Source organism: Canis lupus, chromosome 1 (assembly GCF_011100685.1).
Source record: "Canis lupus familiaris isolate Mischka breed German Shepherd chromosome 1, alternate assembly UU_Cfam_GSD_1.0, whole genome shotgun sequence".
Lineage (NCBI taxonomy): Eukaryota > Metazoa > Chordata > Mammalia > Carnivora > Canidae > Canis > Canis lupus.
The window spans coordinates 42,731,583-42,759,463 of NC_049222.1; the positions used below are offsets into that span (position 1 = coordinate 42,731,583).

The window sequence follows — 27,881 nt, forward strand, 5'->3', positions numbered from 1 at the left end:
TGTGGCAGTTGTTTTCTGGATACTTTAGAGAAAAAGACCAACCTCTCCCTGAACATCTACGTCTCTATTTACCCACCTATCTCATAGTAATTGTTATATATAGCTGCTACGGTGTACCGCGTATCATTCTAAACACTTTACATAAAACCTCATTTACCTTTATCTGAGAAGACTATGGCAATCGCTTCAGTATTGATGTGGGTCAGATGTGGAGAGGCTGACATCAGTTGTAAGGCTTTCTTTCTATACCTTTTCTGGAGGAATGTAGCTCATAGCCTTGCACCTGCCTTTTCTCTGTGTCTGTCTTGCCTCTGTTTTGGATCTCTTTATGAACAAAACTCGTGTCTTTCTTCTCTGTACCCTAATGTCTAGCCCAAAGTTTGGTATATAATGGGCAAGTATGAATTAAAATAGGGCAAGAAGGGAAAAAAAAGAAAAACTTGTTGGAATTCTTTCCTGGGAAGTAGGTAATATGGTTTGACTTTCCAGTTTTGGGTCCTAATCCCCTCATTTGGACAATGACAAAAATAATATTACCTTAGAGGGCAATTGTAAGAAAGGGATTCATTGAAAGCACCTAGCATATTTCAAATCAGAGTGGAAAAGATGGTTTACTCCACAAGTGGTGTTAAAATGACCTAGCTGCTTGGGACAAATACTAATGCTGAGTTCTATCCCACATGTCATTCACACAGAATAAATCCTGAACAGTGGGTGCACAGCTTTGGGAATATACTAAAATCTGTTGACTTGTCCACTCAAAATGAGTGAATAATATGATATGTGACTATGTTTCAATACAGTTGTTATAAAAAATAAATCTCAGAAGATGAAAGATTTAAGCATAAAAACATGGAGCTATACTAGAGGGAAACATAAGATGATTTTATGTATGTTACTGGAAGGGAAATGACCTTTTCAAGTAAGATACACTATTCTAAACAACACAGTTGGCCAATCGATAATGTAATAATTAAATATTTGGTAGAAGAAAACACCAGAAAAAAAAGAAAAACATGACAAACCAGTAGAAAAGCATTGAATGGGGATCCCTGGGTGGCGCAGCGGTTTAGCGCCTGCCTTTGGCCCAGGGCGCGATCCTGGAGACCCAGGATCAAATCCCACGTCGGGCTCCCGGTGCATGGAGCCTGTTTCTGTCTCTGCCTCTCTCTCTGTGTGTGTGTGACTATCATAAATAAATAAAAATTAAAAAAAAAAAAGAAAAGCATTGAATGTATATAGATCAAAGGGCTAACTACTACAATATATAAAAAGCAGTTAAGAATCAATGTGAAAATGCTAATAACCCAACGGCAAAGGATAAGAACAGATCTCTTAGAGAAAGAGCTTATACCAATATATTCTTCTACCATATGCCTATTAGTACAAGCTCTTTGGAAGCAGTATTTGAAGTATTTATCAATATTAAAAATGCGTAAGTCCTCTGATCTAGCAATTCTACCTCTAGAAATTTTTTTATAGCTATCTATACATCTATCTAAAGACCTAAACATAAGAATAGTTATTTCATGAAATATTTGTAACAGCAAATACTTGAAGTCAAACAAAGTGTCAGCTGAAAAAGAAGTGGTTAAAAAAATTATAGCAATTTGTTCAGTGCAAAACTTATGCTGTTGGAAAGTTATGCAGCTGTTAAAAACAGCTGATGAAGAACTCCAAAATACATTAATTAAAAATAAAACAAAATCCTGGACAATGTGCTTACGGTTCATGTTTTAAATTATTATATTTTTCAAAATATATGTTTGCACATACATAGGATATTTTAAATCCTTCTTGCCCCCCTCGAAGACAACATGCCCCCAATTCAGCTTGTGAACAGAAAGATCAATGAATTTCTTTCACATGTATTATCCCATTTAACTTCTGCAACAACCCTATGGAAAAGATACCAATATTTCTTTTTTGAATATTACATATTATGAACCTTCGGGTTTGCTTATTTAGTAGTTGCAACTACTAATGTTAAATTCTTGATGCCAGGGCGCTGTTGCACAGGGAAAAAGGCTAAATTTTTTATAATGTAAGACATCCTTTATCACCTACCCTTTTCTTCCTTTCCCAGATTAATCTCTTATCTCTTTCGTACATCTAGCACACTGCTCCATATTCCTTCACTCTGCTCTTCCTTCCCGTGTTTAAGACCCTCTTCCAGTGATGCTTTCACACTCCTGCTCCATGAAAACCTGCATTTCTTCAACTGTCAACTCAAATGCCACCTACTAGGCAAATCCTTACCTGTCATCTTTGGCAGCGTAAATGGCTCCAGCCCAGCCACCGTCCTTTGCTAGAGTTCCTCCTGTATTTCAAAAGCACTTTATAAAGTCTGTTGGACCTGATTATATTATTTCAAGGTTTTGAGCATATTTAGAGTAGAGGCTCTGTTTTTATTCCCATAACTACCACAGTGCCTAGAATATAGTAGTAGAATTACACACACTTAGAATAATCATTTATCTGAATTGTAATCATTTTTATTAGGTTGAAGAACTCTATATTTTTTTTAAAGTTCTTATTTTAATTCCACTTAGCATACAGTGTTATATTAGTTTCAGGTGTACAAGATAGTGACTCAACAATTCCATACACCACCCGGTGCTCATCACATCAAGTGCCCTCCTTAATTCCCATCACCAGTTTCCCCCAATCCACCACCCACCTCTCTGCTGGAAGCCATATTTGTTCTCAGTAGTCAAGTGTCTGTTTCTTGGTTTGTCTCTCTTTTTTCCCCTTTGCTCATTTGTTTTTTTCTTAATGTATTAATGGAATCATATGGCATTTGTCTTTCTCTGGCTGAGAAAGACATTTAGCATTACATTCTTTAGCTCTATCCATGTTGTTGCAGATGACTAAATTCCATTCTTTTTATGGCTGAATAATACTCCATTGTATAACTGTACCACATCTTCTTTATCCATTCATCGATCAATGGAGGACACTTAGAACCCTTCCATATCTTGGCTATTATAAAAAAATGCTGCTCTAAATATAGGGGTGCATGTATCCCTTTGAATATGTGTTTTTTACTTCTTTGGATAAATACCCAGTAGTGCAATTACTGGTACATAGGGTAGTTCTATTTTTAACTTTTTGAAGAACCTCCATATTATTTCCACAGTGGCTGCACCAGCTTATACCCCCACCAAGAGTTCACAAGTGTTCCTTTTACTCCATATCCTTGCCAACACCTATTGTTGTGTTGTTGATTTTAGCCATTCCAACAGGGATGAAGTAATATCTCATTATGGTTTTGATTTGCATTTCCCTGATGATCTGTGATGTTGAGCATCTTTTCATGTGTCTGTTGGCTAGCTATATGACTTCTTTGGAGAAACATCTGCTCATGTCTTCTACGCATTTTTTAATTGGGTTATTTGTTTTTTGGTTGTTGAGTTTGATAAGTTCTTTATATATTTTGAATACTAACCTTTTATTGGATATGTCATTTGCAAATATCTTCCCCCATTCAGTAGGTTGTCTTTTAGTTTTGTTGATCATTTCCTTCATTGTGCAGAAGCTTTTTATTTTGATGTAGTTCCAATAGTTTATTTTTGCTTTTGTTTCCCTTGCCTCAGAGGACCTATCTAGAAAAAAGTTGCTAAGGCTGATGTCAAAAAAATTACTGCCAGTGTTCACTTTGAAGAACTAGGTATTTAACATGGCAGATTTAGGGATTGGACAATATGTCTCTTCTAAGAATTTGAAATGAAATGCTTTATTGATGGAAAAACTTTTTTTTGTTTCATTTTGCCTTCCAGAATCCAAATGAATGTTCATGTTCCATGAAAAAAATGGGCTGCAGTTTTTTTGTTACAGATTAGGAGCCAGTAGATTTTTATGAATGTGAACATTATCAGGGTCTGGAGCCTTTCTGTTCTTTATGTTTTTTTTAAAGATTCATTTATTTGAGAGAGAGAGAGCAGGGAGAGGGGCAGAGGGAAAGAGAGAATTTCAGACAGCCTGCTGAGTGCTGAGCCTGACTTGGAGCTCCCTCCCAGGACTCTGAGATCATGACCTGAGCCAAAATCTGGAGTCGGACACTCAACCAACAAAGCCACCCAGGCACCCCAACTTTTCTGTGCTTTAATACCGTTTTTTTTCTTTTTCTTTTTATCTTCTATGTTTTCATAGGAACCAGGGAAAATGTGTAGAGGGCATCGTGGAGATCTTTGACATGTTGCTGGCTACGTCATCTCGATTTCGTATGATGAATCTCCAGGGCGAGGAGTTTGTGTGCCTCAAATCCATCATTTTGCTTAATTCTGGTGAGTTGATAACATGGAGGAATTTAATAATGGGTTACTGGAAGAAAGATTTATTTGTATTTCAGCCAGATACATACAAGCTATTACAAGGGCATAATCATAAATTGAAAGAAACAACTGATGCACATTTAAAATTAGCCTATTGTCATTGTAGATGGCTTATCGAGGTAGAACCTACAGTGGTCAGATATGATAAATGAAGAACAAAAATTGGACACTGAGTCAAATGGCTTTTTTGTTGAAATATTTGCATCCCTTTATAGATATTTGGGATGCTTTATTTGATTTATTTATTTTGAGCTGCATAGTTTTACTAAAGTGGTAGAGGTGTATAGGCATATATCTTTTGATAGTTGTAGATATCAGAAAGTAAGTAGACCAAGTGACCAATAATATCAAGCTCCAGATCATAAAGAAAAAGGCTTGAGACTGACCATGTCTCTGGTCAAAATGGATTAGGTGACAAATATAATTGGCTCAGAGATAGAAACACCTGATCCTAAAATTGAGACACATAGAGTGCAGGCCCAGCTGAAAAAGAAGTTTTCATTAGGTCTCTGATGACTAATTCAACTGTGCCCTCCTATTGATTCATTGGAGAAAGCTTAGCTGAGCATGGCATCTGGTTAGGGGTTTGTTTTATTTTGTTTGCAGTAAGGTCGGCTATTGTGTAGAGTTTCTCTAGGTCACCCAGATGGAAACCATGGCTCAGCCTGAATTAGCACTGCCGTGTTCCTCCTGGCCCTCGGTATTTGGATCTGAGCACTAGATCTCCAGTCTGTGGGACCTGAAGTTCAACAACAGGGTGCCAGCCACACAATAGATGCCTGTAGCCTGGACCTTTACCCCCGTCCATGGCCCTACTTCATGCCTCGGACCTCATTCTCACATAGAAACCCTAGCTATTTTAAAGCCCTGGGCCTGATTTAGAATCAGATACAGTCTCGAATTTCCCAATAGCTGAACTAGAGTTTGTATCAATCCCATGCAGGGAGAATCGGCACTTTCTTCTCTTTTCAGATGTTTTGTCTCTTCCTGATGAACACCAACCCCTGCGCACCTCCCCTACCTGTTTTCCACTTCCCTTCCACACCAGTACTAATAACCTACATCGCTTCATGGTTAGAAAGCAATCATTCTCACTTATCAAGTGATAAATGGAAATCTGTACTATTCCACTAGGCAAGGACTGAATTACAGAATGAAGTTACCTGAAAAATGATGTGACCCACACCAAGGAAGTGATTACCACTGCATTCAAGTTTTCTGGTTCTACTCACATGCATTGTGCTTTTCATTTCAGTCATTTGTCCGGTACGTTGAAGGGTTCAGATCCCACAATGGCTCTTTATTGGACGAGAGTTCTGGGAGCAGTGCCACTCGGCTGCGCGGCGCCAGGTCCTGAACCTGTTCCTTCTTCAGTGGAGGGCTGGCACATGCTGACAGCTTTCATATGGGCAATCTGTTAACTTCAGGGAAGGCAGGCCTATCAGGTGCTGGGACTTTCTTCCCACTTTTACTGGGAAATAATACTCCAGACAGGAAGCGAAAATTACCCAGAGTTATATAATCAAGCACAAGTAGATGCTCTGATCTTGGTAACCAGAAATAGCCCCTCCACATCTGTGTAGCCTCTTTCTCCTTTATTATTCTGTTTCTATGACAGGGTAGGATTTTTAAAATATTATATAAAAAAGGGCAACGCTTTTTGCCATCAACATACTGGATTTGTAGACCCAAGTTTTTTAAATCCTGGAGGAAAAAATTTCAGCCCTCATAAGAAAGTCTTTTGTTAAAAGAATGGCCCCAAGAGCACCTGGGTGGCTCAGTAGTTGAGGTAGAGGTTGAGCCTTTGGCTCAGGTCTGATCCTGGGATCCTGGGATTGAGTCTCGCATCGGTCTCCCCCCTCCGGCAGGGAGCCTGCTTCTCCCTCTGCCTGTGTCTCTGCCTCTCTCTCTGTGTGTCTCTCATGAATAAATAAAATCTTAAAAAAAAAAAAAAAAAAAAAAAAAAGAAAAGAAAAGACTGGCTCCAGAATCTCAACACATATTTCCCACTGCGGAATTTGGACCTCCACCTGACTCCTCCTCACACGGGTTAAATTTTCCTACTCTGTGTTCTTCTTCATCTTTCTCAGGATCCTCTGTGAGATTCCTTGCACTTAAGGGTTGGAACACTGTTTTGGAAACACAAGGCACTGTATTCTGACAGAGTTTACGGTTGTCCCTCTTATGAGAGAGATATCAGTGTGGCAACATGGCTTTTCTGTCAAGGACGGCACTGCTGGCTCACAAACAGTAACAAAACAGAATCTGTCTCCTAACCTGTAAAAAGTGAAAGCACTCTTCAATCCAGAAGTGAGCTATGTTTGGAAAGGCAGGTCTGCTGCTGAGCACAGCTCGTAGTGTCTCATATTGTTCCTGAAAAACAGAATCAGAGAGGACCAGACTGAAGCACAATGGTATGGTGTTGGGAGATTTTCAGAGTAAAAAAGCAGTCAGTCCTGGGGTGACCACAGTCCTAACAATCTTTGCCCACAACTGGAAGTATGGATTTTTCTAAGAACCCAACCAATTCATGACTCCCATCCAAGGCAATTTTTCACCTGTTGTGAGATAAAGAACAAAGTGATGATCATTCCAGGAATCTCTGGCAGAGGCCAAGCTGGAAAGGATTCAGGGAGCCTGAGCTGGAAGATGCTTTTCTGATTCCTGGGAGACATGACCTCAGTGTATGGAGTAACTTTGGGTTGTGCTCTGTGCCCCTGTCACCAAAGTCTGAGGGGGTGTGTTTATGTTGCCTTAACTTCGAGGCAGAGGCACAAGGGTAGTTAGTTGAAAGGTTGTTTTGTGGGCTATAGGAATGACTTTCTGCAAGTCTCATGAGGGTCTCCCAAATGCCAAGATTTCCATGGGAAGCCCCCATCACAGCTGTTTGGGAATGGGGAGATAATCATTATGATTTATGCCTCATGAAGAATAATTCATTACATTGCTTACAAAAGCCTGGAATCATTCATAGTACAAACACTATTTTTCCACTCTCCACTAAAGGACAGAGGCATTCCTGGTTAATCCAGAGATGCTTTAGCAAAATCAATGCCATCTTCAAGGTATTCTGAGAACTAGCTGGACAGAACTCAAGCAAAGGAAGTGAGCAGAACAGATGAGCTCAGGGCAGAAGGCCAAGAGGAACCATGACAGGAGGCAAGGCCAGTGCTGCAGAAGGGGACCAGGGCACCAGGAAGGAGTTATCTGTGCCTGTTTACCATATTCCCTCAGTGTGCTTTCAGTCCTTCTTGATAATTCCAGTATTTCTAATTCTTCCAGGTCCCACTCTGACCTCATCTCATTAAAGAAATCTTGCTACCACTCAAGTCCACAATGAGCTTTCCTTCACTAGACTATTTTAGTTCTGAGAGCCAGTACTGGACAATCTAGCATTTGGTTAATTGGTTTACTGATTTAATTCGTTGTTCAATAATTCAGAAACTGTGCAAAAATAAATGACCCAGTTTTTTGGTTTCCAGTTTTTTTATTTAACCTGGATGGATTCTTCATGCACGTATATCCTGATTTCCCTAGAAACTATTTAAACTTCTTTTTGACATTCCCCACATCTTTAGCCTGTGAACTGTCAACAGGTACCACACCATTCAGTCCCTCAATATATATTTATTTGCTATACATGCCCAGGAGGTTGTGGAAAGTTCCCATTTGTCATATGGTCTTTCTACCATCATGAAATATATCATCCCTTTTTAGATCTGGCTAACATTAGACTATTAAATTAGAAAAATAATGCCCATCTCCTTGGGTTACTGTGAGCTAAAAGGGAAATTGTATATAAAATGTCAAATCCAGTTTATGAAACACATAGGCCTTCAATCAATGACAGCTATCACCATCACTTGGGAAGCTCTGGTTCAAAGGGAGCCAGTCCAGGGGCGCTTGGGTGGCTCAGTTGTTTAAGCATCCGAGTCTTGGTTTTGGCTCAGGTCCTGATCTTAGGGTGATGAGATTGAGCCAGGCATTGGGCACCTTGCTGGGTGTGGAACCTGCTTAAGATTTTTCTCTCTCCCTCTGCCCCTGCCCCTCTACCCCCTGGCTCACATGTGCACATACTCACTCTCTTTCTCTTACTCACACCAATTTATTTATTTTAGAGACCTTACAACCCTGAGACCATGACCTGAGCTGAAATCAAGAGTTGGATGCTCAACAGACTGAACCACCTAGGCACCCCATATACCTTTAAAAAAAAAAAAAAAAAAAAAAAAAAATATATATATATATATATATATATATATATATATATATATATATATATAATAAGTATTTTAGTTTTAAAGGTTTCCTGCTAGGCTCATAAAATACACAGGGACTAAAGGATGATAATAACAATAGAGACTGTGACTCTTCCCCTGAGACTTGGTTAATTGTGCTGTTTAATTTTATTGAGAGAAATTTTACAGCAAGATTGATCCTGTGGATAATTATCGAACCTTAATATTGGCCGACCCTGATGAAAACGCTGTGGTGAGCAGCAGACAAATCCCAGTGTGCTCACCCATCCGTTCACTGTGCTCATTTTCATCCCCTCCCTTCCAGCATGAGAGTTTCACAAGCCTTGAGTCCGCTCCCATTTGGATCACTACCCTTTTAGTGAGTGTTTTTAAGACTCAGAAAAATTCACACATCAAAGCTTAACATGGATAAATCTGCAATCTCTAATAAATGTTTGGTTTGGCCTTCAAAATTCAACTCAATAATTATTTCTGCCCCTTTTCTGAACCCATTACTGACCATAGTTCTTTACATTCCACAGTAATTCCAAAGAGTGTCACATCTCTCACTTCCTGGTGACTTTATCCCCCTGGCTCCCCGAAGAGCCCATCAGGCCCCAGGTCCCAGACCCCTGTCTGTGCCCCGTGTCCCCTATTCAGCAGTAGAGCCACTTTTGTCTCCTGACTCACAAACAACTCCAGCCCTCCCCCCCCCCACCAAGTCTTCCCTCAGACAGCTGGATCCCTGCGTCCCTCCTGCAGTGTCTTTCTCTGTAGAAATGTGTTCTTTTGATTACTTGTTCATCACAATGGCCTTCAGGTAGCATTTCTCTTTCAACTGGTGGAGTAATTAAGAAGAGTGAAGGTAAAAAACTATAGGGTGAAAAGGAAAACAAAATACCAGAAAGAATTATGGCCACATTTCTCAAGTGCATACCCAGATGTTCATTTAGGGAAAAAAGGGATATGGAATGTCAAATGGGTGCATGTATATTACTCAGAAATGTAAAATTATTTTTATAAAGAATTTAAGCTGAGAAATAAGACAACCATTCAGAGTCCCTATATTTAGATGAAAGAACATTTTAAAAACATATTGACTGTTAACATTGAGGAGCATTAATTCTCAATAGTTGAAAGTCTCTGACAGGCACATTGTCAGGTATGCCCGTTGTTGGCATGGTGGAGAAGAGTTGATTATATTATCTCTTGAGTTCTTTGTGATGCCAGGCTTTCTCTCAGGAAGCCTTCTTTTATGATTTTGAGATAAATGACACTTCATAGTTGTTAAGTGGCTCATTGTCTCCTTCTCTCTGGCTGACTGGATTCTATAGGCAGTGGCTTCAACTCTTTAGAGCCTTTTCCTGCTACAGACTTTTGATGTGACTTGAAACAAGCCTAGTGTCTTCAATAATTTCCTGAGAATTTGGTGTGGCATGGATTTTGTCATTAGAGCAGCCTGTCATTCAAGAGAAGCAACTCTGTCACTTAATTTAGAGAATGACGGGTGCCCTTTGATATGCTGCTTCCCTATGAAAGGAATTACTGTGTTCTTCTTAGCAGATAGATAATAAATAAATTCCTGCCAGGAAGTTCTGAGGCAGGGTTTCACCCCTGCCATTTGTGGTTAAAAAAATTGCATTCTTATGACCAAAATATCCTTGTGAATGGAAGAGTCTCAGACCGCAGACCAAGTATATCAGGTCCTATATCTTGCACACACCTTTTGGAGCTTCTGTGGAACTGGAGAAACCAACCAAGTGCCTATAACCTGGGAAAGACTTGGGGAGTCCTAATGTGACCTCCTGGGATAGTAGGAATAATGCAGCAGCTCTTGGAAGACTAGAAATCCTTGCATTCTGATATTAGGAATGGTTTCCAATCATACTCAGAGCCTTGGGGAGGGACAGCTGCTTACCATTTTGTGCCCATTAAGGGGACCAGGAAAGGGGGAAGCTATCTCCCAGGTCCTTCATCCAACCACCCTTTGGATCAGGATCCAGACATGATGAAATCAGTATTCTTAAGTCTGACCCATTTAAAAGAAAAAAGTATCACAGACTCCCCTAACACTGACTTAAATGTTCTTGTTCTTTGAATCATAATGCTGCTTAAATATGTATAACTATATTTATTATTTAAATAGACAACTAGTATAAACTTTGTTTATAGCTCTTATATAAGGACAAAACCAAAACAATTTCACAAGTTAAATACAAACTAAAAGGTAAACTGATAATGTTTTTGTAGAAATTGAGTTGCTATTTCTAACATGCCTGGGGTAGACCCCTGGTCTGCTGTTCTACCAAGTACTCTAGTGATGACTCAGTTTCCCCACCACTTGCCTATGTCCAGAATGATCACAAAACCTTTGCTCATGCAGCATGCTGTGACATCATATGGCTTTGGTAAGAACATATCAGTTACATATTTTGTTGGCTTCTGTATTTATTTATGAGATACTTATAATACAACTATTGGATTTGAGGTAATCATAAATACTGGTGGAAAACGTGTTACTTATGAAACAAAGATGGTCTAGATTGGTGAGTATCAGTGCTCCACACATTTCAATCATCTGGGGGTCTTTCAAAAAAATCTGTGTGGGGACCCACCTCCAGAGATTCTGATGGAATTGGTTCAGATGTAATTCATCTTCAGAGCCTGAATATTAGTATTGATTAAAGCCCCCCACCAAGACTCCAATCTCACCAGGATTGAGAACCATTTATGTAAGTGATGCAGAACATTCTGATATTTATGTCTAATGGTATTTCTTAGAATATCATTAAAATAAAAACACAAAACTATAAAACTCTAAGACAATATAAATATCTCTATGGATCAATTTTTACTTCTCAGGAATATGTGAAACCTTGTTTGAAAACTACCAGTGTAGAAGATGATGTTTTAGCTACATTAAAATAGTTCTCTAGTGTACTTTGAAACTAGCCATTCTGCAGACCCTGAGGGAGCAGCTGCTCATGCTCAGAACTATGCCAGCATTGGAAGCAAATAAATGATTGAGAGCTGGAGTCACAGATAATTAACTTGTTATTTGCATATCATGAGATAAGGACTGTCATATAGTAAGCACATGACAGTAAGGTCCCTACATGAGGACTGATACGTCAGCTGAGCCTTGAGGTCGACCAGGACTTAGCTGGAGTGAGAAGAAAGGCCACCATTCATTCCTCTAACAGTGAGGATCTCCTCAAGCCACTGGGATTCTCTTCATAGGTTTCCTCAACTAGCAAAGAGAAAGAAGAATTCTAAACAGTTCTGCCAACCTTATGGGTTGTTATGATGGAGTAAGATAGCAAGATGATATAAGCTAATATCATCATTACAATTATAGTCCTTTTTTTTCCAAAGGGAAAATATTAAGCAATCGAATACCTACTAAGATTTTGGTGTCAAGATCACCCTGTTCTAATCAAAGGACTAGAAGTACACTTAAGGTCTATATTTGGAAGGGCCTTACGTGCCCTCCCTTTACTCTCATGCCCGGCATATTGACCTATAGTTTAAAAGTGTTCTGATACTTGAACTGAAGAAAACCACGAGAAAACAATAAAAACCCACTAATTTCTTGAGCTCACTAGTAAAATAAAATATTGTTTTTTAATGGGTTTATCTTTCCCCACAAGCTATTCATTGAATAATTATTTTTTTTGTTTTTTTTTTTCATTGAATAATTAAAAGCCATAATAGAACATGTATACTTCCTGAAAGATTTAAATGGAATGTCAAACTGTCCCGTCAGGATTAGTCTAAACTGAATTTACTTGGAAAACTTACTTCTGGGTGTTGCTTTTCACTCAGGGCCTCATGGCTTTCTGACTGCTTCTGTCATGGTTAAAGAAAGATGGAAAAAACAGACTTCCTGCTGCAAGTTCTGTCCTCCCCACCTCCTCCCATAGGGGTCCTGAGCACAGCCTCTCTCAATACCACACTGAACTGAGTGACATTCATGGCTTTATAAGTTATCATTTGGTAGCTTCACTACCATTTATTGAGTAATTACTACTTTTCAGGCCAGTACTAAGTGATGGAAATGCAAAATTGCCTTTAGTTGCTTTATCTGTAGTAGTTTTTACCCAGTGGTTTATATGAGATGAGGTATAGGAACTACTCCCCGGTGTCTAAGAGTGGTGACATCAAGGTTACCCAACGGGTGGTGATAGAAATAGTGGTGATTACTAAGGCAGTTCCTACCTCAAGGTCCTCATAGTCTAATAACAGAGACAGATATATTAAAAAAATTATCTTTTCAAAAATAAAGTTGCAATTATAAAGAAGTATGTTCACCTGAGACCATTTAGGAATATAAAATATATCCCTAGAGAAGTTAACAACCCAAAGTTAGCCAACCATTTGGACTTTTTGATGTACATCATTGCAGTCTAGTGTAAGGGTTAATGGACGAGTGTTGCTAACACCCTTTGTGCTTCTGTTTCCTGGTCCATGAAATGCAGATCATAATAGTGCCTACCTGCTAATCTGAATTAGTTCTTCAAAGTCTACTTAGGCTAACACTCCCACTTGTTTGAGATACTATTTTCTTCCTTTTCCCTACTGTGAATGTGTATAACCATATTTACATTTACGTATTTTAAGTGTTGTACACATATACTTTCCATAAAAAGAATATTTTAAATGGCTGTATAATCATTGAGGCTATATGCTCATTAATTCGACAAACCTGATATTGTTAAGCATTTAAGTGCTTTCTTTCTTTCTTTCTTTCTTTCTTTTCTTTTTTTTTTTTTTTTGCATTATAAACTATGCGTGTTTTGCATTCTTTTCATTATCTCTTGCCCACATTTGCTTATGACTTTGGATGTTTGTAGTGGTTTGCTGGTGAAGGGATATAAAAAGGCTCTTGATCCGTGTTACCTACTGTTCCAGAAAGCTTTATCAAATTTCACTTTTGCATAAATGTAACCTTATCATGCAATTTGAGAGACAGAGGTGAGTGCAGACCGCTGGCCAGTTGGGAGAGAGAGACCGCTTCCTCCTGCCCAGCTACTGCCTTCTGCTGTGACGGACCCATAGTCAGCAACTTCTACATAGGTCAAATTATAAGTATCATGTCATGAACCTTCCAAGCTCACCTCATTTGAAGCAAATTATCATGTAGAGAATTTTGTTTTATTTTATTGTCTGTATGGGTGCTTGTTGGGCTAAGCTTCAGGTTTGTGACTTACACAGACTCTGGGCTAAGGAACTGGCCTTATTCCAAGCTCTTGGGGTGCACATGGGGCTGCCATTTCATGTCTGACCTTCTGCTCTTGGCTCCTTCACCACTGATTGCTTAAAGTGATATTTATAAGAGAAAGACACCAGGTTGAATGGCTGGAAGTGGACTTCTCTTCATTGGTTTCCTCAACTAGCAAAGAGAAAGAATTCTAAACTGTCCTGCCAACCTTATGGGTTTGTTATGACAGGACGAGATAGCTTAAAAACATAAGCTAAAAAAAAAAATATATATATATATATATATATATATATATATATATATAAGCTAATATCATCATCAATATTACAGTCTTTTTTTTTTCTTTCCAAAGGGAAAATGTTAAGTAATCAAATAACCTACCAAGATTGAAAACTCATCCAGGGAAAGACAACCTGGTTCCTCCCATGGTTTCATTTGCTCTGGATTCTGAGGCTCTGTGACAGTGACATGACCTTTCTTGGTCCCTAATGAACTTGGAAGAAGCAGCTTACCATATGAGCCCCCTATTGCTCCAACCATGCCATTCTTTGGTGATGGCTCAAAGAGTGCCCTGTCCAATGCCGCTGACACTCCAAGGATCAAGTGCAGGCCTGCTCCACACTCACAACTGGAAGCAGACAGATGCTGGCCAAGCTGGTCCATCAAGAGCTCAGAACAATAGTCAACCCTGAGGATCAGGACTCTTAGGAAGGGACTGACAGGAGCATTTTATTCATTCTTTAAAATGGGTATCAACAGAGATGAATTAAACCCAGAATGTAAAATTCATTTTCATCTTGACAGGTGAAGTATCTCCTCTTTTTCTCGGCATAGCAAAAGTCACTCTTTTTTTTTTCGACTTTTTAAAATTTAAATTCAATTAATGAACATATAGTTTATTATTAGTTTTCAGAGGTAGAGGTCAGTGATTCATCAGTTACATATAACACCCAGTGCTCATTACATCACATGCCCTCCTTAATGCCCATCACCCAGTTACCCCATCTTCTCCCACAAATGTCACTCTTTGAGTTAGAAAATATAATCTTCACATCCAGTGAAAGCCAAACACTCAGTTCCTCCTAATAAAACCGTAGCACCACACTTTCTTTGCTTTCCAACTTACAAGTACTCTGGGGACAAAAGGGGTTGCCAGTCTTTGAAGTTAATCTTCTTTTGTACTTAGACATGTTCAGGTTATCGATGACATGTCAAAAGCATTTCCAGCTAAGAAAATTATTCTCAGAAGCTTTAGTGACACATATTAGTTTTATTTCTTGTCAAAATGACAAGCCTGAAGATTTCAGGCTTAGAGCTGATAGAAATATTATGAAAAGAGTAATAAGTAATATCCCTACAGCAAGCTCCTTAGTCCTTGGAATTTCCATTCACCCGCTGTGCTTCTCTCTCATCAGTCCAGGCATTGACAAAGCTCATGAAATAATAGGAATAAATGTGACTTAGATTTTGTGTTTTTAATAGCATTTTCCTCCACCGAATTATAAAAATCATACATGCCCAAGGCAGAGAACTTGGAAAATACAGAAAAACCACCAAGAAAAATAATCTCCTAAGGAATCCTAATTTTGCCACACAAAAAGTATTTATTGTTAACATTCTGGTGAAAGTTCTTAATTAAAGAGATCTTAGAAGATGTCTGTGCACATGGTGTGCCTTCGTTTCTCCACACCATCCTGCATGATTTGCAAAAGCTGAATTGTTCCTGGGTCATTCCAGGAAAATTCTTAGTGTTTTCAAATATCTCTGGAGGTGAGTCCATTGGCAATCATTTCTAGTTTCTCACAGTGCTTGAAGTTAGGAAATTCTTTGTGTAGGTTTTGCATGGTGATCCAGGTGTGAAAGATATTTGAGTTCTGATGCCAGCTCTGCCACTTATTTACTCACAGGGTGACCCCAGGCAAGTCTGGCCTAGCTGCTCTGCCAAAAACCCCTCTTAGAGCTCAATACATCATTTCTTTTTTAATGCTCAGTAATATTTTATTGTCTGGATGTGCCATAGTTGATTTATCTGATCACCTACTGTAAGACATTTTGGTTGCTTCCAAGTTTGGGCAATTATAAATAACAGTGCTATAAATATCCACATGCAGGTTTCTGTGTGGACATAAATTTTCAGCTCATTTGGGTAAATACCAAGGAGCATAATTACTGGATCTTATGGTAAGGGGATATTTAGTTTTGCAAGAATCTGCCAAACTGTCTTCCAAAGTGACTACATAATTTTTCATTCCTACAAGAGTTCCCATTGCTCTGTATCCTTGCCTGCATTTGGTGTTGTCAGTGTTCTGGATTTGGGGCATTCTAATAGATGTGTAGTGGTATTTCATTGTTGTTCTAATTTGTAGTTCCTTAATGGCACATGATGTGGAATATCTTTTCATACGCTCATTTGGCATCTGTATATTTCTTCTTTGGTGAGGTGTCTCTTCAGGTCTTTTGCCCCCCCCCTTTTTTTAGTATAGTTGACACACAATGTTATGTTAGTTTCAGGTGTACAACTTAGTGATTGACAAATTTATGTATTATGCTGTGTTCACCACAAGGATAGCTACCATCTGGTCCATTACATCATTGCCTTCGCAATATCACTGTATTCCTTATGTTCTGCTTTTTTATTCCCATGCCACTTTTTCTCCATAACAGGAGGCCTGTATCTCTCTCTGTCCTTCACCCATTTTGCCTAACCACCTATCTCCCTCCCTTCTAGCAACCACCAGTTTGTTCTCTGTGTTTATAGGTCTGATTCTGCCTTTTGTTTATTCGCTTTTTAGGATTCCATTTATGAATGGAATAATATGATAAATACCATAGCCAATCTTGTTTCACTTAGCATAATACTCTCTAGGTCCATCATTTTGTCTCAAATGGCATGGTCTTATCCTTTTTATGCCTGTGTAATATTCCATTGTGTATGTATACCACATTTTCTTATTTGTTTGCCCACTGGTGTACACTTAGGTTGCTTCCATGTCTTGGCTGTTGTAAATAATGCCTCAGTAAACATGGGGGTGCATATATCTTTTTGAGTTTGTGTTTTCCCTGAGTAAGTACCTGATAGTGGAATTACTGGATTATATGGTATACCTATTTTTAATTTTTTGAGGAACCCTCCCTAGTGTTTTCCACAGTGGCTGTACCAATTTATATTCCTGCCAACAGTGCACAAGGGTTCCCTTTTCTCCACATTTTCATCAACATTTGTTTCTTGTCTTCTTGATTTTAGCCATTCTAATAGGTGTGAGGTGATAAATATCTCATTATGGTTTTGATTTGCATTTCCCTGATGATTAGTGATTTTGAGCATCTTTTCATGTGTCTGTAGGCCATCTGTATATCTTCTTTGGAAAAAGGTCTGTTCAGATCTTCTGCCCATTTTTAAATTGGATTGTTTGTTTTATTGGCGTTGAGTTGTATAAGCTCTTAATATATTTTGGATATTAACCCCTTACTGGATATGTCATTTGCAAATATCTTCTCTTGGTTTCTTGATTGTTTCATTTGCCGTGAGAAAGCTTTTTAGTTTGATGTAGTCCAAATGGTTTATTTTTGCTTTTGTTTCCCTTGCCTTAAGAGACGTATCTAAAAAAATGTTGCTACAACTGATCTTAGAAAAGATTACTGCCTGCACCCGTTTCAATGATTTTTATGGTTTCAGGTTTTACTTTTAGGTTGTTAATCCATTTTGAGTTTATTTTTGTGTATGGGTTAAAAAGTGGTCCAGTATCATTCTTCTGCATGTGGCTGTCCAGTTTTCCCAACACCTTTTACTGAAGAGCCTGTCTTTTCCCATTGTATATTCTTGCCTTCTTTGCTATAGATTGACCGTATACACATGAGTTTATTTCTGGGCCTCTATTCTATTCCATTGGTCTATGTGTCTCTTTTTGTGCTAGTGCCCTATTGTTTGGATTACTACAGCTTAGTAGTAGGTCTCAAAATCTGGGATTGTGATACCTCAGCTTTGTTCATCTTTCTCAGAATTGCTTTGGCTATTTGAGGTCATTTGTGGTTCTGTACAAATTTTAATATTATTTGTTGTAGTTTTGTGGCCCGTTTTTTAATTGGATTGTTCATTTTCTTACTGTTGACTTTTAAGAGTTCTTTGCACCTATTGTATAAGAGTTCTTCATCAGATGTCTTTTGCAAATATTTTCTTCCAGCCTGTCTTGCCTTCTCATTCTTTTGTGATCGTTGGTTTTTAAAGTTCTTCTGCTTGAAGACTTGTGTTGTAGAAGTAGCCTCTGGAGGAGGAAGAGAGGTTGAGTGAATGGGATCCAGCCCCCTTCCTTCATTTCTCCTGCTTTTGAAGTTTCACCTCGCCTAGTTTATATGTGAGGAATTCATATGAGGTTCACAGTTTTCAGAGGTTTTGATTCTCCAAATAGTTTGAAAACTACTGAACTAGATGAAATTAAGGCCCCTTATAAATCTATAATTCTGGAATTCTGTGTCTCCTTTTTTACAATGTAATGTAACCTTTCTCTCCTTAAGGAGAAATGAAAAACTCATCACAGTCATGTGACACTTTTTAAGATATAATTTTCATCTACTGTAGTGTTTACTCAAAAGGACTGTAGTGTTTATTTGAAATGATAAGCCTAAAGAGCATGTACCATCCACATGCCCACTTGTCTTTTCAAAACAGTAATTTTTGACACTAATTATCTTTTCCAAAATAATCAGAGAGAACTCTCAGCCATTTCAGTTTCAGTTTTGTATCTATCTGAAACTTTGTGGCTCTGGATATAAACATAGAATGTGCAACCTTCATCTATTAGCAACCAGTGCTGAACTTTGCAAGGCATTCAAGCTGTGCTGTTCAATTCAGGGTAATGAGCACAAGTGCATTTCAGCCTACTATATATTCTTAGATCATATGGCACTTTTTTCTGGCTTTGAAGCTAAGTTAGATGAATGTTTGATAAACATTTGCATTCACACTAACACTGTTTATTGATTTGGCAGGAGATGGAGGGATGTCTTTTTCATTACTTTATGGATATATTGCCTCTTCCACAGAGAATTTGAAACAGCTTGCTAAATTTTGTGCAATGCAAAGGTAGTAAACCAATCAACGACAAAATCTGTTTAAAAAAAAAAAGGAAAGTCAAGTGAATAAAATAATAAATCCAGGAGTCAAATTAGCACACAGAAGTACATCTGTACAGTTCTTAGGAACAGGCCACAAATTTGGCTCTAAATTTCCTTCTCTTGGCCAAAGCATAGAGAAGAACACATTCCATTATAGGGTTCTGAGACTTTTAATGAAAATAGAAGTAAACAGACCAGTTGTTTAACATAAAAATTCTCCTTAGGGCAAATCTCTACAAAGTCTATTTCTCACAATTAAGGCTTGATAAGGATAGTGCAACTGAAAACTCAGAGTGTTTTATTCTATGGTGAGAAACCAGACGGAGATATTTTGGGTTGCCAGTTAGGAGAAGATCCAGATGTTTTGATAGTAGGCTAGGCAGTGGTCAAGGCTAATGGCTCCCAGTGAAAATTGTTAACTGCGTGCAGTACCTGATAGGATGAGTTCAAGCCCTTACCGTTGTACCACGAGTGAAGGTCGAGGGCTGGATGAAGGCATGAATAGGCAGTAGGGCTCATAATGTGGGGGAGGAAGTATTCAAATGTAGTTTCATTTCATGATGCATCAGAACAGGAATCCAATCTCCAGCCTGCCTATTCTGGGTCATTTTCCTTTCTGAGTGTGTTGTGCAGCCATCCCCATGTGCTCTGCCTACTACCGCTGTGCAATACATTACCCCTCAAACTTAACAAGTTAAAAAAAAAAGTTTGGCTTCCTTTGGTCATGAATTTGACTAGGGCACAGAGGAAATATCTTGTCCTTTCTCCACCATGCCTCAAATGGGGAGACTCATGAAGTAGGGGTAGTTTGATAGTTGTGGGTGCCGTCATCCTAAGGTGTCTTTATTCACATGCTGGCAGTTGATGTGCACGGTCAGCTGGGACATCAGCTGGAGCTGTAGTCTCCCCCAGGTGGCTCCCCCACAGCCTGGTACACCACGCCTTTTAGAAGGTGGCAGGGGCTCCAGAAGCCAGTGTCCCAGCTGATGAGGTTGCATGGCTTTGTATGACAGCCTCTTAGACATCACACAGCATCATTTCCAGCCACCCCACCCCTTTTTTAAATGCAAGCAAGTCACAGTTCCACGCAGACTCAAGGGAGGGCATAGACTGGACATCTCTATAGGAGGAGTGGCAGGATTATGTTATAGAAAAGCATGTTGGATGGGAAATACCATTGTGGTCACCTTTGGAAAGGATAGTCTGATCCAACGTGTAAGAGTTGCTTCCTGTTCTGTGTTGTTGATCCATTGCCCTTAAATGCCAAGGAAAAAAAATGTGAGATCCAGGGAAATGAATTTATGCAGATTATTTTGGCCTCCCTTCTCTGGGGAAAACATGAAACCCTCAAGGCCTTCTGAGACCAGGCCAGCTCACTGGGACTAGGAGTTCTGCATGGAACCTTGTGAATAAATCCCTCTGTAATAGAAGGGCTGCACATTTTCATCAAATGTCCCTTCAGAACATCTTCTTCTTGACCTCAGAAACCTAGTATTTGACTGTTTGGAATAGGAAAATCAAAACCCTGGCTGTTTCTTTATGTATTAGAAATGTAACTAAGCAAAATAAGGCAAAACATAGATCCATATTGATTCATTCTAAAAGGTATAAGGCTAAGATATGATTTAGTACAAAAATTAAAAACTGCAATTTTAAAAAATTTGACTGTAGTTGACACACATTGTTACATTACTTTCAGGTGTACAATATACTCATTCAACAGGTTTAAACATTATGCTGTGCTCATCCAAGTGTAGCTACCATCTGTCCTCATACATCACTGTTATAATACCATTAACTATATTTCTTATTCTGTGTTTTTTATTCCTGTGACTTATTCGGTAACTGGAAACATGTATCTCCTTTTCCCCTTTACCCATTTTTGCCCAATCTCCCCCACAACTGCAATTTAATATGTAAAAGCTACATGCAAAATAATGAAACTAGACCACTCTGTTACACTCTATACAAAATAAAATGGATTGAAGACTTAAACATAAGACCTGAAATTTTAAAAATCCAATTTAATAAAAAATCGGCAAAGGACCTTAATAGAAACTTTTCCTAAGAAAATATACAGATGGCCAACAAGCACAAGAATAGATGCTCAATATCATGAGTCATCATGGAAATGCAAATTAAAGCCACTATGAGTTACGATCACACTTGTCAGAATGGCTATTATCAGAAAGACAAGAAATAACAAATGTTAGGATGTGGAGAAAAGGGAACCCTTGTGCATGGTTTGTGGGAATGTAAATTGGTACAGCCACTGTGGAAAATACTATGAAGTTTACTTTAAAAATTAAAAATAGGACTACCATATGATTCAGTAATTCTCCTTCTGGGTATTTATTCAAAAAAAATGAGAATGTTAATTCAAAAAGACATATACACCCTTCTGTTCATGACATTATTTACAGCAGCCAAGATATGGAAGCAGCCCCAGGATCCATCCATCCATAGACGAATGGATAAAGAAGTTGTGAAACACACACGTGCACACACACACACACAGACAATGGAATATCACTCAGCTATAAAGAAGACTGAGATGTTACTATTTGCAAAAACATGGATAAAACTATAGGGCAATATGCTAAGTGAAAGGATTCGGAGGAAGACAAATACTGTAAGATTTCACTTATATGTATAATCTAAAAAGCAAAATAAATAACGAACAAAACAGAACAGAAACAGAGTCATACATACAGAGAACAAACTGGTGGTTGCCAGAGGGGAGGGGGATGGGGAGGGAGATGGATGAAATAGTTGAAGGAAATTAAGAGTTCCAGTCTTCTAGTTATAAAATAAATAAGATACGGAGTCCAGCACAGGGACTATGGTCAATAATATTGTAAAAACTTTGCATGGTGACAGATGGTAATTAGACTTGTCATGGTGATCATTTCATAATCTGTGTAAGTATCAAATTACTATGTTCTATATCCGAGACTAATATAATATTGTATGTCAATTATACTTCAATAAAAAGTGAGACACGTGGCTTCCACTTAAAATATTTTCTTAAAAAGTGTACATTTGGGGACGCCTTAGTGGCTCAGCAGTTTAGTGACTGCCTTTGGCCCGGGGCATGATCCTGGAGTCCCGGGATCGAGTCCTGCATTGGGCTCCCTGCTTGGAGCCTGCTTCTCCCTCTGCCTGTGTCTCTGCCTCTCTCTCTCTCTCTTTGTGTCTCTCATGAATAAATAAATAAATAAAATCTTTAAAAAATATTAAAAAGTGGACATTAAATATTAAATATTAAATATTAAAAAGTGGACATTTAAGATTTAAGATTTAACTAAGATTTCTTCTCAAGTCAATTGAATCAGTTCATCAATTTCACTATCTGAAGTCATTAAGGGATTTGTCCTTTGTGTCAGCTTGAAAGCATTGACATAGAAATCCTTTTAGGATTTCTAGTAGATTTCATTAAAAATTATACTAAATTGATAAATATCACTTAATCATTAGCATATGATCTAATAGTCATCTGTGCCAACAGGGAACTCATGAGTACATAGTGATGCCAGATGGACCACCATGTTCTCATGCTGGATTCTGGCAAGAACACTTATCTTCATTGTGATTCCTCTCACTTTGAGTCTACTTAAAGGAGGGCTTGAATGACTGTGTGATTTTACAAATACTAGTATAACAGTAAATATTGTTCAAGAATTAGGTTTTGAACACGTTTTTCACTTTCAGGTAAATAATCACATCAGTAGAAGGATGAGTTTCCTACCTATGTACAAATATTACTCAAAGCAATACTGTTGTTCAATTCATAAAACAAGGTGTCAGTTTCTACATGGCATAGTATAACTTTTAAATTCTTGGTAATATTGGAAGCTGCATCTTTCATTCATAACTAATTAAACATTCTAATGTCCTGGGCTTGCCCCTTGATTGTTTAACTTATCAGTTCCTATCAACTATGCTAGTATCTGAAGTGAATGGTTAGCATTCAGGAGATAATGAGGTGGTTCTAGAATCTAGATCATGGTTTCAATAACAAAATGTGGCAATACTGGCATTTGGGAAAAGAAATAATTTCTAAGTAAACTAAGAAACTAAGGTCTTAGAAATGTGGAAAAATTTCCCAGAGGATTCTGAAAAACAACCACATTTGAGAATCACAGACCTTGGAGAAAAATCTCATAGAATTGCCAGTAAACAGTACCAGTTTAATAAAAAACGCAGGGATGCCTGGATGGTTCAGTGGTTGAGCACCTGCCTTCAGATCAGGTCCTGATCCTGGGATCCGGGATTGAGTCCCACGTCCGGCTCCTAGCGGGGAGCCTGCTTCTCCCTCTGCCTATGTCTCTGCCTTTCTCTTTCTGTGTCTCTCATGAATGAATGAATGAATGAATGAATAAATAAATAAATAAATAAAATCTTTTAAAAAAATAATAAAAAATGCATATCCCTTTGAGCAGGCTAAAATGAAATAAATACTAGTTTCTCTATACACACAGTTTTTTTAAAAAATCAATGTGATTTTATAACTCATATAAAGGAGAAATAATATTAAACTAATCTAAAATAAAATGATATGTATTTCAATGCAGATGCACAGGCTTGACTACAGTAGAAAACATAATGAAGTAGTAAAATACTTGTACCTATCTACAATAAATGTTCAGATATAAGATGACCAGGAGATTTTCTTTTTTTAGATTTTTAAAAAATTTATTAGAGCATGCAAGCATGCATGAGTAGAGGGAAGGGACAGAGGGAGAGGGAGAAACAGACTCCCTGCTGAGCAGGGAGCCAGATGAGGGGCTCAGTCCCAGGACCCCAAGATCATGACCTGAGCAGAAGGCAGATGCTTAATCAACTGAACCCCCCAGGTGCCCTGACCAGGAGCTTTTCTATATAAGAGGTACAGGCATATGAAAAAGCAGAGGTAGAGAGAAATATCAGAATAAGAAAATTAAAAGCTAACTAAACCTATCTATATATGGTAAGAAGAAATAAATAAATTAGATTGATTTAGCAAAACATTCTGAGAAAAAACAAAGACTGTCAAAGTGAAAAAAATAGTGAGGAAATAAGAAAATTTGGCAAATGAGGTGCACTTTATTATATGTATTGTCGAAGTAATTCCATCTGTTATGACATAGGATAAATAAGAGCAGAAGTGTATAGAAACATATTCTTCTTTTTAATTGAGACAAAATTGATATATAACATTAAATTAGTTTCAGGTGTACATTATAATTCAATATTTGTATGCACTAGAAAGTGAGCACCAGAATAAGTCTAGTTATCATCCATCACCATACAATTAACCCCCTTTACCCATTTTACCCACCCTCAACCCTTTCCCCCTCTGATCACCAACTTGTCCTCTGTATCTATGAGTTTTGTTTTGTGTTTTTTTTAGATTCCGTATATAAGTGAAATCATATGGTATTTGTCTTTCTGGCTTATCTTACTCAGCATAATACCCCTAAGGTATATCCATATTGTCACAAATTACAGGATTTCCTTTTATATGGTGCGTAGAATGCCACTATATATACCACATCTTCCTTATCTATTTATCCATTGACTGACAAGTAGGTTACTTCCATATCTTGGCTATTGTAAGTGATTCTGCAATGAATATAAGGGCAAACATAGCTCTTCAAATTAATGTCTTCATTTTATTTGAATAAATATTCAGAAGTAGAAGAGCTGGATCATATAGTAGTTCTATTTTTAATTTTTTGGGGAACCTGCCTACTGTTTTTTATAGTGGCTGCACCAATTTACATTCCCACCAACAGTACACAGTCCACATCCTCTTCAGTACTTCTTGTTTCTTGTCTTTTTATAATAGCCATTCTGATAGGTGGGAGGCGATATCTCATTGTGGTTTTGATTTGCATTTCCCTGATAATTAGTGATATTGAGCATCTTTTCACGTGATTGTTGGCCAGCAATAGGTTTTCTTTGGAAAAATATCTACTTAGATTATCTACTCACTTCTTACCAAATTGTTCATTTTAAGTTGAGCTCTTCATATATTTTGGATATTAACCCCTTACTAGATATTGGTGTGTAGATATTATCTCCCATTAAATAGGCTTTTTTTCATAGCTTGTTGATAGTTTTCTTTGCTGGGCTGAAGCCTTTTAGTTTGATATGGGTCCCACTTGTTGATACTTGCTTCTACTGCTTTTGCTTTTAGAGTCAAACTTAAAAAAAAAATCATCACAGAGTGATGATGTCAAGGAGTTTCCTTTAGGTTTATGGTTTGATATCTTACATTCAAATATTCCATCCATTTTGAATTAATTTTTGTGCATGATACTATAAGATAGTAGTCTAGTTTTTGCATGTGGCTGTCCAGTTTTCTGAACACCATTTATTGAAAAGACTTTCCCCATGGTATATTCTTGGCTACTTTGTTATAAAATAATTGAATATGTATGCATGTCTTTATTTCTAGACTCTCTGTTCTGTTCCACTGAGCTATGTGTCTGTTTTTAAGCTGTACCATACTGTTTTGATTTCTATAGCTTTGTAGTATAGTTTGAAATCAGGATTGAACCTTGAAATCTTTCTCAAGATTGCTTTGGCTATTTAAGGTCTTTTGTGGTTTCATGCAAAGTTTAAAATTATTTGTTCCAGTTCTGTGCAAAATGCCATTGGGATTTTGGTAGAGATTACAATGAATCTGTAGATTGCTTTGGATAGCATGGACATTTTGACAATACTAACTTTTACCATCCATGAGCATGGATATCATTTGATTGATTTGTGTCTTTTTCAGTTTCTTTTGTTGGTATCTTACAGTTTTCAGACTATTGGTCTTTCATCTCCTTGGTTAAACTTCCTAGGAAGTTTATTCCTAGGATTTTTTTTTCTTTTTGGAGCAATTGTAAACAGGAGTGCTTTCTTAATTTTTTTTTTTTCTGATGGTTTCATATAGAAGCATAACAGATTTCGGGATATTGATTTTTGATTCTGCATCTTTACTGAATTCATTTATTAGTTCTAACAGTTTTTTGGTGGAGATTTTAGTGTGTTTTTCTTTTTTTAAGTTTTTATTTATTTATGAGAGAGACAGAGAGACACAGGCAGAGGGAGAAGCAGGCTCCATGCAGGGAGCCTGACATGGGACTTGATCCCTGGTCTCCAGGATCACACCCTGGGCGGAAGCCGGCGCTAAACCACTTAGCCACCCGGGCTGCCCATAGTGTTTTATATATATAGTGTCAAGTTGTCTGCAAATAGTGACAGTTTTACTTCTCCCTTCCAATTTAGATGCCTTTTATTTCTGTTTCTTGTGTAATTATTATGGCTAGAATTCTAATACCATATTGCCAAAAGTAGCAAGAGTGGGCATTCTCGTCTTGTTTCTGATCTTAGAGAAAAAGCTTTCACCTTTTCATTGTTGAGTATGATGTTACCTGTGGGTTTGTCATATGTCCTTTATTATGTTGAGGTACTTTCCCTCTATACCCACTTTGTTGGTAGTTTTTTTTTAAATCATAAATGGATTTTAAATTTTGACAAATGTTTTTTCTGCATCTATTGAGATGATATGATTTTTATTCTTCATTTTGTTAATGTGGTATATCACATTGATTGATTTGCAGGTATTAAATCATCCTTGCATCCCTGGAATAAATTCCACTTTATCGTGGTGGATAATCCTTTTAATTATTATTGAATTTGGTTTGGTAATATTTTGTTGATGATTTTGCATCTCTGTTCATCAGGGATATTGGCCTACAATTTTTTTGTGTGTGTGATGTCTTTGGTTTTGGTATCAGGGTAAAGCTGGCCTCATAAAATGAGTTTGGAGGCATTCCTTCCTCTTCAATATTTTGGAAGATTTTGAGAAGGATAGGTATTAAATATTTGGATGTTTGGTAGAATTCACCAGTGAAATCTCCTGGGTGTTTGTTTTTTGGGAGTTTTTTGATTACTGATTCAATCTCCTTACTAGTAATTGGTCTATTCAGATTTTCTATTTGTTCATGATTTAATCTTGGAAGATTTTATGTTTCTAGGAATTTATCTATCTTTTTCTAGATAGTTCAATTTTTGGCACATAATTATTCATAGCCATGTCTTATGATCCTTTGTATTTCTGTAGGATCAGTGGTAATTTGTCTTCCATTTCTGATTTCACTTATTTGTGCCCCACCCCCCACCCCCGCTTTTTTTGGTGAATTTAGCTAGAGGTTTGTCAGTTTTGTTTATCTTTTGAAAGAAGCAGCCCTTACTTTCATTGGTCTTTTTTATTGTTTGTTTGTCTTTATTTCATTTATTCTGCTCTGAATAAATGCTTAATTCTTAATTCTTCTGCTTAATTCTTTCCTCTTACTAACATTGGTTCTTTTTCCTAGTTCCTTTAAGTATGAAGTTAGATTACTCATCGGAAATTTTTCTTATTTCTTGAGGTAGGCCTGTATTGCTATGAACGTCTTTCTTAGAACAGCTTTTGCTGCATCCCAGAGATTTTGAACCATTGTATTTCCATTTTCATTCATCTCAAGGTATTTTCTTTCTTCATCGACCCATTAGTTCTTTAGTAGCATGTTGTTTAATCTCCATGTATTTGTGATATTTCCAGTTTTCTTCTTGTCCTGCATTTCTAATTTTGTACCATTGTGATCAGAAAAGATGCTTGATGTGATGTCAGTCTTCTAAAGTTTACTGAGACTTGTCCTGCAGCCTAAAAAGTGATCTGTCTTGGAGAATATTCCATGTGCACTTAAGAATGGGTATCCTGGTTTCTAGCAGCAATGTCCACAATAGCTAAACTGTGGAAGGAGCCTCGGTGTCCATCGAAAGATGAATGGATAAAGAAGATGTGGTCTATGTATACAATGGAATATTACTCAGCCATTACAAATGACAAATACCCACCATTTGCTTTGACGTGGATGGAACTGGAGGGTATTATGCTGAGTGAAATAAGTCAATCGGAGAAGCACAAACATTATATGGTCTCATTCATTTGGGGAATAT

General features: G+C 37.7%; 1 protein-coding gene across 1 annotated transcript in view; it reads left to right on the forward strand.

Moving 5' to 3' along the window:
- The window catches only part of ESR1 (estrogen receptor 1), a 284,287-nt gene that overhangs the window by 240,262 nt on the left and 16,144 nt on the right, over positions 1–27,881 (forward strand). Inside the window, 1 exon segment of the mRNA NM_001286958.1 lies at positions 4,153–4,286. Within this exon segment, the coding sequence (NP_001273887.1) occupies positions 4,153–4,286 (134 nt within the window).